This window comes from Pteropus vampyrus, unplaced genomic scaffold, assembly GCF_000151845.1.
Source record: "Pteropus vampyrus isolate Shadow unplaced genomic scaffold, Pvam_2.0 Scaffold518, whole genome shotgun sequence".
Taxonomy (NCBI): Eukaryota; Metazoa; Chordata; class Mammalia; order Chiroptera; family Pteropodidae; genus Pteropus; species Pteropus vampyrus.
In genome coordinates, this window is record NW_011889299.1 from 691,673 (window position 1) to 703,891 (window position 12,219).

General features: G+C 38.5%; 1 protein-coding gene across 2 annotated transcripts in view; it reads left to right on the forward strand.

The window, feature by feature from the left end:
- WNK3 (WNK lysine deficient protein kinase 3) overlaps nt 1-12,219 on the forward strand; it is a 124,976-nt gene that overhangs the window by 38,623 nt on the left and 74,134 nt on the right. For both annotated transcript variants that reach the window (XM_011383401.1, XM_011383402.1), the window contains exons 7-9: nt 2,606-2,894; nt 3,675-3,865; nt 3,993-4,142. In XM_011383401.1, coding sequence (XP_011381703.1) covers nt 2,606-2,894; nt 3,675-3,865; nt 3,993-4,142 — 630 coding nt within the window. The remainder of the gene's footprint in view (nt 1-2,605; nt 2,895-3,674; nt 3,866-3,992; nt 4,143-12,219) is intronic.

Genomic DNA, 12,219 nt, shown 5'->3' on the forward strand with positions numbered 1-12,219 from the left:
TTGCCATCTGCAACCACATGGATGCACCTAGAGAGTATTGTGCTGAGTAGAGTAAGTCAGACAGAGAAAGACAAATGTCATATGTGGAATCTAGAGAACAGGATAAACAATAAAAACAAGCTCATACAGAGAGCATTTTGATGGCTGTCAGGAGATGGGTGACAGGTGAAGAGGGGAGGGGATCAAGAGGTATAAATTGGTAGTTACAAAATGGTCATGGGGATATAGAGTATAGCATGGGGAATATAGTCAGTAGTATTGTAATAATTATGTATGGTGTCAGATGGGTACTGGATTTATCAGGGCGATCACTTCATAAGTTATATAAATGTTTAATCATTGCATTGTACGCCTGAAACTAATATAATATTGTATGTCAACTGTCATTGAATATATATATAAATTTTTAAAACGATGTTGGTGGCCTGGGCTCTTATCTGGAGGTTGAAGGGGAAAATCTTCTTTCAGGCCCATCCAGGTTGTTAGTAGAATAGAAGGTAATTCCATGCAATTGTAAGACTAAGGTCCCCATTTCCTTAATAGCTCTTAACTGGGGGTCACTTTCATCTCTTAGAGGCTGCTCTTCAGTCTTTTCATATGCCTCCACTCCATCTTCAAAGTCAGCAATGGCATGTTGAATCACTAGCTGATAAAAGGCTCACCCAGATAATCTCCCTGCCTTAAGGTCAACTGTGCATATCACAGTGACATTTCATCATATTCACAGGTTTGAGGATTAGGATGGAACATTTTTCAGGGGTCATAATTTTGCTTGCCACAAGGATTAATAAGCTGACTGGACAGTAGGATTGCTTGTGTTGGACTTGTTAACTTTGACCTCTACTGTAGGGTATCTGGGTGATGCCATTAATTAGGGAATCTCTGACATCAATATTTGTAGATCTTTCTCCTTGGATTGATCATAGAGAAATATCTTTCAGTGTCCTTCCTGGAGGGTAAGGATCTGGTTACTGGTATTCTGGTAGTCAAGCAGGGAAGAGGGCTGGAGGTTCCTGCATGTGGCATTCAGCATGCATTTGATAATTTTTTCTTGTTTTCTACCTGGTGGCCATACCCTAAACCATGCCTAATGTTCCACAGTCCAGAGGTCCTCTCTTTTACCCTCTCCAGAGAACTGAACTCTAGTCTTCTTGGGTAGGGAAGAAGCAATCACCCAAAGGTGTGGAATGGAAGTTGGGATACAGGGACCTAAATCACTAACTGCTTCTCAAAACTCTTTTGTCTTCCTTATTTTAGTCATCTCTTTTGACTTTACCTAGTTCTGTCAATACCTGGTACTGCCAGTTCCTTATGAGTATTCTTCAGCATAAATGGGATTGATTCTCAGCTTTCCCTAATCACCTTTTTCAAGTCTGCTAGGTCCCAAATTCTCTAATTACTTATCTGTTTGTTTTCCATGTTCGAAAGAGTCCAAAATATTGTTGGTGTTGTCTTTCTCTTATTCTTCCTGTCCTTGTATGTTTATAATTTAAAAATCCATTTACTGTGGGGTTTTCTGAGCTTTGAAATGGAGTGAAATTAAATATGTGGACTCCATCTAACATTTTAATAATCTTCCAACTACCATGAAATGTTCCCGAGCCTGCAGATCCCCAATACATGCTTTAAAACAGAGGTCCTAAATCCCTGGTCCATGGACCAGTACCTGTCCATGGCCTTTTAGGAACCAGGCTACACAGCAAGAGGTGAGCGGCAGGCCGGAAGCCTCAGCTCCACCTCAGATCATCAGGCATTAGAATCTCATAGGAGTACCAGTCTCTGGTGCTGAAAAGGTTGGGAACTGCTGCTTTAAAAAGCAGATTGCAGGACTGAGAATGATAAACCATGGCGTCTCCTTAAGTCTTCTTCTCTGCTACTCAGCTCTGTTCCTCTCAAACAACAAGCTCGCAAGCCCCTAACTTCTCTTCTCTCGCGCTTCTAATGTCCAATAAGCTTTGCTATGAGCATACTTCCCTCTGCCTAAAGTATTAATCTCTAAACTTCATCTATACTTTCCTTAATAGCCTGTAAGTCCTTTTTTTAAAAATCCAGGTCAGAGTTTAACTTCCTCTGTGACACTTTCTCTACTTCCTTCAGAGAGGCATGTGCTCTTTTGGGGCTTTTGCAGTAGCTCATTTCTACCTATTATTTCATTTTAAGTTAAATTCGTATCCGTTCCTCACCACCAGATTGTGTGCTCATATGGGACAAAGGACCAACTTAGTTACCTTATGTCTCTGGAGCTCATTACTGGGCACATTGTAGGCAGACACGTAATGTTGCTGAATGAGGAAACCTTTTTAATCTTTCAGAAAACTTAATGGCAGTCATAAATGACCTTTAATAAGACTACATGTACTGAAACATCAAGTCATTTGTTTTGTTTAAAGCCAGAATTATTTCAACAATGCTTGATAATAGTATTGTTTTTCTCATGCTGATTGAAGGCTCTGACATTTATGTGTCTGATAAGAAAGAACATAGAGACTGTTATTTAATAACATTTGGAATTTGTAGGCACAAAATAACTCCACTAATTTTTTTAAAAAAAGGTTAAAATCTTAAATGTTAAAGATGTAGTCTGCTTATTATGTTTTGTTTGTAGGTCAAATCAGGATTCTTCCATGAAAGTGATTCCAAAGCTGTTGCTAAATCCATTAGAGACCGGGTGACCCTGATAAAGAAAACAAGAGAGAAGAAGCCAGCCAGCTGTTTGGAAGAACGCAGGGATTCTCAGTGCAAGTCTGTGGTCAATGTTCTCTCTCAACATCAGAATACAACTTTGCCCCCTGCTCAGCACACTGGGGCTGAATGTGAAGAAACTGAAGTTGATCAACATGTTCGACAACAGCTTCTACAAAAAAACCCACAGCAGCACTGCTCCTCTGTTACAGGTAACACAGTTATAATTTATAAAAGCAAACGAATGTGTAATTGTATTTCATTATATTTAAATAGTACTTTTGTAATTTTCAAAGCATTCTGTTACCTATCATTTCATCAATCCTTTTACAAAATCACTAAAATAGATAAGCCAGCTAGTTTTATTTTAAAATTTAAAACTGTTTTTGTTGTGACTTGTCTAAGGTACTAGTTGCATAGGGTTATATTTTTTTAAACCATTTTTAAAGGTCTAACATAAATCTTTAATAAAGAACATTTGAAACTAAAGATAAGATTTATTCTTCAAGAAGGAATTTTCTGGACTTTAAGACCCTTTGTATTTTAGACTCAAGTATAAAATGATCATAGTTCCTCTAATTTTTCTCTAGAAGGACACAGTATTTTCATAGTAATAACTAATTGTTCTATAAAGACAGTATTATTTTCTAGCCAGGTTCTAGGAGAATGAGAATGAGAATATGACACTTAGATTTTACTGAAATCCTAATGGCAACTCTAGATTAGTTAGGGATATACATGAAATAGCCAGCAAATGGAATTATGTGATTCTTTGTTTTTAGGTTTGCTTCACTAAGAAAATTTTAGTTATACTACGTCGTCAGCACAGAGAGTTTACATGACGGTTTTTGATTCATTCTGCAATGTAAATATTTTATTTGAAGATGTTTTAGGTTGTCAGAATAAAAAAAATTAAACACCATTTACTATGCCATTTGGACCTCGTGCTTCGAGTTTTCACTTTTTATTTGTTGCTTGTTTTTTTGTCGTAGGTGATAATTCGTCCGAAGCAGGAGCTGGATCAGTTATACACTCAGATACAAGTCAGCCCAGTATAGCCTATTCCTCAGACCACGTGATGGGCTCTCAAATGGTTTCTAACATCCCACAGGCCGAAATAAATGCTCCAGGGAAAATTTATCCATCCCAACAGCTAACAGGACATTACCAGCAGGTTTCAGGGGTGAGGTGTACTGTTATATTTTTAAATATATAATCAATGTATTTACTGTAATTTGTTAATTACTGTAATGTATTAATAATTTACTGGGAGTATTTATCTTTAATCCTTTCCCCCCCTTATTTAACAGTTGCAGAAACAGACAAAGCTCACTCAGCCCCAGATTTTGCCTTTGGTTCAAGGTCAGTCCACTGTTTTGCCTATACATGTCCTTGGACCTCCAGTTGTCTCACAACCCCAGGTTTCCCCATTAACTGTCCAGAAGGTCTCACAGATAAAGGTAAGATACATTTTAGAGGTTTTATATTCAGTTAAGCATATTTAATTCTGCCTAGATTTTATAACAGGCAAAGGCCATCTTTTATAAATTCGTCATAGTTGTAGAAAAGTCACTGAAAACTTAAAGTTGTTTATGCTTTCCTTGACCTAAGACATTCTTCTTGAGGATGTGCCTAAACTAACATTGTGTAACTAGAATCTTGAGACACTTCTTGTGTAATTGGAAAAGAAACTGAGAACTCTGTATATGGATAAAAAAGATTTATGCAAGACTTGGATCTCTTTCTCTGGTAATGATGGTTTCTTCTTTGAATTGAACTTTTCTAGCCTGGTTTGAATGTGGAAGGATGTCTTTTTCAGTTAATTAGAAATAGTGTTTCATAGCCTCTTACAATTTTTAGCACTTTTATTGAAATTCTTGACTTTTTAAAATTAAAATTATTGTGGTGACATTGGTTAATAAAATCAAATAGTTTTCAAGGGTACAAGTCAACAATACGTCATATGTATATTGTATTGTGTTTACCACCCAAAGTTAAATTTCCTTCCACCACCAAATATTTGACCCTCTTTACCCCTATCGACTTTCCCCCTCTCCACCCTTCCCTCTGGTAACCACTAACCCACTGTCCTTGTCCATGAGTCTCTGTTTGTCATGTTTGTTTGTTGCTTTTAGTTTTATATCACACATATGAATGAAATCATATGTTTCTCAACTTTTTCTGTCTGACTTATTTTGCTTATTAGCATAATAATCTCAAAAATCCATCCATGTTGTTGCAAATGGAAATATTTCATCTTTTCTTATGGCTGAGTACTGTTCCATCATATATATGTACCACATCTTCTTTATCCAATCATCTATTGGTGGACACATCGGTTGTTTTCATGTCTTGGCTACTGTGAACAATACTACTATGAACTTCGGGGTGCATATATCTTTGCAGATAAATGTTTTCAAGTTTTTTGGGGTAAATACTTAGAAGAGGGATTTCTGGAACTTTTTTGGTTCATGTTTATATCTGTAGGAAAAATAAGTGTTTTTGTCTTTTAGACTCTCAGAGTCAGTGTTACTCATCTTTGACAATGAGTAAACAGTCTTTGTGAGTTCATATATCAAGACTATATCCTGGTTCTCTAGGTTATGAACTGTAGACATGTGGTTGCGCTTTTCTTTGCCATCATTCAATTTTCTTTCTTCATCCCCACCACCCCCTGCATATGCCTTCACGCTTCGGGAATGAGATAGTCCGAGCATCAAGCATTCTCTGTATATGATTTAGTTAGCAGCTGGTGCATTTGTTTCTTGTAAGAGATTGGTATATAATCTGTCACAGTTCATTAACAAACTTTTGATTGAGACTAACATCTCTGGGGATATAAAACAAAATAAAATATCATCCTTGCCCTCAAGGAGCTCACAGTCTTATAGGAGAAAGCATATATGTACTTGACAAATGCCTGATGCATCTAAAATCTGCCGGAGGTAGATTTTATTGATATAGTTAACAGTGCCTGGTATTTGGCTAGTGTTTGTAGGTAATATGCTACATATATGTTGTTTGATTTGTCTCAAAGACTATAATGCAAAGTGTGTAAAGTGGATGCTTAAATTAACTTAGGATTAACCACATAGGTATACAGGTATGTGAATTTTTTATTTTTTATTTTCATTTTTTGATGGGTTTTTGATTGGTATTACATTGAATCTCTAGATCAAATTGGAAAGAACCTTGATAATATTGATTTTTACTATCCATGAACATGGAACATCTCTCCATTTATTTAGTTCTTTGATTTTTTAAATAATCTTTTATTTTTCAATTGCTCTTGACATACAATATTATATTAGTTTCAGGTGTACAACATAGTGACTAGACATTTATATAATGTATGATCACCCTGATAAATCTAGTATCCATCTGAAATCATACAGAATTATTACAGTATTACTGACTATATTCCTTATGCTATCTTTTACATCTCCATGACTAGTTTGTAACCACAAGTTTGTATTTCTTAACCCCTTCCCCCTTTTTACTAACCCTCCCCCAACCTCCCTGGGACATTCTTTATCTGTCCTTAAATTCTAAATGATAGCTTTATTGGGTAGAGTAATCTTGGTTGTAGGACCTTTTAATCACATTGAATATTTCTTGACAATCCCTTCTGACCTGCAAAGTTTGTGTTGAAAGATCAGCTGACAATCTTATGAGAGCTTCCTTGCAGGTGACTAACTGCTTTTCTTTTGCTGCTTTTAAGATTCTCTCTTTTGTCTTTAACCTTTGGCATTTTAATTATGATGTATCTTGGTGTGGGCTTCTTTGGGTTCCTCTTGTTTGGGATTCTCTGCGCTTCCTGGGCTTGTATGTCTATTTCCTTCACCAGGTTAGGGAAGTTTTCCATCATTATTTCTTCAAAGAGGTTTTCAATTCCTTGCTCGCTCTCTCTTCTGCTTGTACTCCTATGGTGCGATCATTGGAATGCTTGACCTTGTGCCAGAGGCCTCTTAAACTATCCTCAGTTTTTGGATTCTTTTTTCTCGTTGCTGTTTTGTTTGGTTGTTTTCTGCTACTTTCTCTTCCAAATCATGATTTGATCCTCTGCTTCATCTAACCTACTGTTGATTCCCTCTAATGTATTATTTATTTCAGTTATTGTATTCTTCATTTCTGACAGGTTCTTTTTTATATTTTCTATCTCCATTTTTATGTTTCCTGTCTCTTTGTTGCAGTTCTCACTGAGATCCTTGAGCATTTTTATAACCAATGTTTTGAACTCGACATCTGGTAGATGGCTTTGTTTAGTTTTTTTTCTGGAGCTTTGTTCTGTTCTTTCATTTGGGACATGTTTCTTTGTCTCCCCATTTTGGCTTTCTCCCTGTTTTTGTTTCTATGTATTAGGTAGAGCTGCTATGTCTCCTGGTCTTGGTAGAGTAGACTTATATAGTAGATTTCTGTGGGGTCTAGTGTCACAGTCTCCTTGGTCACCTGAGTCAGGTGCTCCAGGTGTGTCTCCTGTATGGGTTGTGTGTGACCTCCTGTTGTATTTGAGCCTTGGTTGCTGTTTGCATATTATTGGGAGGGATTGACTCTTGGCATGATTGGTCGTGAGGACTGGCTGTGAGTACAGTGGAAGAGCTGTTGTATAGGGGCTGACCCTATAAAGCAGGATTCACTTTAGCAGGGCTGTGGTGCCTGCCTAGACTGCCCTTTATGTGTGTTGTTTGTGGAGGTTGTTGGGTGGTGTTCTGGTATGGTCTGAAGCTGGCCACTGGGTGTGGTGGTTCTTGGGCTTCTTGGGAGTGACTCTGTTGCAGGTCAAGGTCATCCACTGCCTGTACCCTGCCAGGGCCACTTGGTATGAACTACAAAGTGATCTGCAGATGCTTCGCAATTGTACTGGGCTTGGAGGTGCCTTGGAGAGGTTAAGCTGCAAACCGAGGCTGGCTGCTGCTAGTGCTGAGCTTGGGGCTGCTTAGCAAGAGGTACAAGGCACACCGAGGCCAGATGCTGCTTGCTTGGGGTGTGTGAACCTTTGAGAGATTTTAGGAAGTTCCCAGCATGAGTCAAGACAGGCCATTTGTATGGAAAAGCCACTGGAAGTACCAGGTATGTGTATTATAAAATGTCTTTTTAAAATTTAAAAATATGTTTTAAAAATTATTATAAAGTGTTATTTACCTATTTAAAAATAAATCTCATAAAGTTATAAAGTAGACAGTGAAAAATCACCTGTTATCTCTCCAGCTAGAAATAACTTATTTACGTTTTGGGGGTCGAGCCTCTAGATTTGTCTTTCTCTGTATACATATAGAATTTTGTATACCACAGTCATCACATACATACTATTTTATAGCTTGCTTTTTTCAGCTAATATATAGGAACCACATAAGGAAGAATTTTGACATTTGGGGTCTTTTTATGAATGTAATGTTTCAAGTTCTAAGAATTATTGTAGCCAACCTGTATTTATTCAGTCAACTTTCACCTCTCCTCTTGAGAGAGCTTCTATGTTCATTTTAGCTACTATATTGAAATCCTTTTGAGCCTCTTTTTAGAATTTCTACTGTGTGGAGTATAAAGGTGTCAGATTTAGTGATTCTGCATCTCCGCCAGGGTTTGAATGAGGGATGTGGCAATTGCAATAATAAATGAGAAGCCATGAGTAGTATGTTGCTGGGACTGGTCTCAGCCTCTTATTCAATTAGCATTTACTCATGGTATTAGGATTTTTATAGGATTAATGCTATACTATACTAAGCATCTTTTCGATTACTTGCTGAAAATTTTAGAACAAAGCGTTATTTTATCTCTCATTCTGTATGGGGCAATCCCATTAAAATAGGCATGGTGTATGCATTTATAATTTGAATTTTCCTTGCACCAGAATCAGGAACTGCAGCTGACCTTTGGAACAGATGGACAAACTTCAGCTCAACTTATGACTTTAGACTTGTCAGTCTTTTCTGTAGTTTCTTCTCAGATATTGCTTGTTTCACAAATGACTTCCCAGCATCCAACAGTTGGTCTTTAACTTGAGCCTGGCCCTAGAAATGGAAATCAGGCATTAACCAAATCACCAGATGCCAATCAGACTTCTAGTTTCTTACTGGTTAAGCACCCTCAAGCTTTGTCAAATCATTCCTCTGCTCAATATGTGAGCAATGCACAGAATACTGTTGGTACAGTACAGTTTCCTTCTAGTTCCATTGAGGGCCATTCAGGGGCCCATCAGCCTTCACAAAAGATACACTCAGCATCCCAGCTATACCTAGTGGTGCATCAAGAGTCTATAACTCCAGGTTCTTCAGTGCCACAAAGCCAGACTATACACTTGAAGAAACTTTGTTTCCATGCCTTTTTTCAGCAGCAGCCATTAAATTTACAACCTCAGATTATGGCATCACCACAGAAAAATGTTTAGCAGGATTGTGTTCTGCAAGAGTCTGAAGCTCATGCCAGATGGCAGCAGCCAAAGAGTGATATTGAAAGTTTGATTCAGCCCCTGGATCAGCCATCTTATTCTGTTCAACACACTTATCTAGGACTACCTGCAGAATTAAACCATCTTCCCCATTAACGGCTCCTGAGCAACTGCCCTTTGTGATACATCCCCAGGAACAAGGTTCTTACCCATCACAGCCAACTTGCCCAATCCAGGCTCTAGCACAGCCTGTGTATTCACTGTCAGCCCTCAAGCATCCTCTTTACACTGTACATCCACTGGGATCACAGCCAGTTTATTCTATGCAGACTTCTTAACCAGTCCCACCCATGGTGCAGCCCTCTTATTTGGCCCCAGCCCATGGGCAGCCTGCTTACCCAGTGCAACCTCCTATTCAGTCACCTATTCCAGACCAGCCATCTCATGTGATCCAAGCAGCTTATCCCGTGGTGTCCATGGAACAGCCTGCTTATCAGGCACTACCTCTTGAGCGTGTCCCTTATTCAGGCAAACTGCTGACACCATCCAGACAACTAAATATGCAACCTTCATAACCCAGCAAGTATACACAGTAAACTCTCCTAATAGCGAGAAAGTACATACTACAAACTCTACAGATCAGAAGTTATACTCAATACCACCTTATGTAATACAGACATCTGAACAACAAGCCTATTTAACACCACACAAAGGTAGTAAGTTTTTAATATAGGAGCAAAAGACATATTTAACATCAACATTAGCTACACAGACATGTTCTACTGAGACTTTATTTGATGTACAGCATTCAGAAGCTTCATCCCAAGCAGATGTCAGTTTTGGACACTAGCAGCCAAAAGCCCAGAGGGCCATGGAAAGACAGCTTCAACACCCTGTGCAGATGTCCTTCATTCAACAGGCCTGCTTACAGACCCAGATCCAGCCCCTACAGTTATCTGCAAAGCTATCCAAATCACATATAACACCAAGCAAGGTTTCACACCAAGCCAGGTTTCTCACCTAGCTTTCATTGAGTATCAGCAGATGACTCATTTATCTCATAGATAAACATAGAATAGCCATCAGTTGTCTATTCAAGAAGGTCACATAAATCAACTGTAGTCTATGTATAGCCAACATTTTGCCTTCCAGCAGCATGCACCTCATTCACAGGCACCTAAACAAATTCAGCCATTACCAGGTATTCCAAAGGCCATTACAAATATGGTCCAGATTATACTTCCTTTGCAAACACAGTTGCAACCAGCGGCAGTGAAATCCCAATATGTAATACAGTCTTTAGAGCAGCCTCAAGTGCTTCAGGAATTAGACAGCTGTCAGATTTTTCTGCAGAAAAGCCTAGCACAGCATCAGCCAGCATGTATTCAGCAGCGTTCTGCTGTCCAGCCACAGTGGCAGCCATCTTCTAGCTTAGCACTTGTTTTTTCGTTATCAAAAACATGATTGCAATAGCAGACTCTCAATCAAAGCTCTGGGATAGCCCTTCCAAATCAGCCATCTTATTCTGTTCATCTGTCAACACTTCCAGTACAGGTTTCCACTGCCTTTCAGAGCATTTCTGTGTTTCAGGCACAACAGCATTTACAAAGCCAAGAAATTCCAAAGGTAAATCTTCCTGGGGAAAAATTGTAGATGATTGTGATTTTCCTGTAATGTTCAGGAGTCAGGGAGATAGTGAGCTATAGTAGAAATGACATTGAACTGGGAGTCACAGTCCCTGTTTCTGGCTCATTTCCTTACTCACTAGGTAGGCTTGATTCAAGTCTCTTTAGAGTTTTTTTATGTGTAAAGTGAAAGGATTAGACCAGATGATAAAAATATTTAAATACGTACTTGGGATATGTCAGTGAATAAAAAAGCAAAAATGCCTTCTGTCACTGAGTTTTGTTGCCTAATAGGGAGGAGATTGTCAATAACCATAATAAAGAGTATATTATATAATATGGTACAAAGAGATTAGGGGAAATATAAAGCCAAGTAAGGAAAGTGGGTTGCAATTTTCAATAAGGTGGTAATCAGGGTAGGCCTCATTGAGAAGGTGACATTTGAACAAACACTTGAAGGAGGTGTGGGAGTCTGCAGTGTACATTCCAGGTAGAGGGAATAACCAGTGCAAAGGCCCTGAGGGAGGAGTGTGTCTGGCATGTTTGAAGAATAGCAAGAGGGCCAGTGTAGTTGTTAGTCCTAAAATGTTAGGAGCCTATCTTATTGTTCTACATTTATAATAATGCATTCGCTTTTATGAAATGATAGTAATGATCACTACTGAGTAATTTCTAGGTGCCAAATACTGTTTTCTAACAGCGATTCCCAACCTTTTTGGCACCAGGACCTAGTTTTGTGGAAGACAATTTTTCCACGGACCGGGAGTGGGGGATGGTTTCAGAATGATTCAAGCATATTACATTTATTGTGCCCTTTATTTCTATTGTTATTACATTGTAATATATAATGAATAATTAATGACTTACCATAATGCAGAATCAGTGGGAGCCCTGAGCTTGTTTTCTTTAAACTAGACAGTCCCATCTGAGTATGATAGGTGACAGTGACACCCGAAGTGTATTGCTTATGTCCAGTCTGCTCTGTAATCTCATTTGGTTGCTGTCACTGCAGAAAACTCTGCTTCACAAAGATAAGATGTTGGAAATGGAAGCAGACTTTTTGGTGCTTTTGTAGTAATCTCAGGATATTCTGCTTTGACTTTAATCCGGAACGTATAGAGATTTGAAGTTGCCTCAAACATACTTTTAAGGCCATCATCATTTCCAATCTCAAGCAGCTGATCCTCTTCTTCCACGGACAAAGTTGATTCACCTGATTTATTCATGAATGGGTCATGGATCTATTCTTTCTCAGTTTGGGGGCCTTTTGTGTTTGGGAAGTAATGCTCAAATTCTTTTGAAAGCTGAGATATATGATTACGTACTAGCTGGGAGAAAGAAGGCCCTGGCTCAGTCTCTTTCAGAATCCCCGCTAATGTTTCAAACATTTCAAAAATTCCAATATTCACTCATCCACCCCCATAATTCCAGTTTGGCTTTGAATGCAGCCATTTTATCTTCCAATTTGAACACAGTTTTCATTCTCCCTGAAGTGACAGATTGAGTTGGTTAAGCAGGTTGAATATG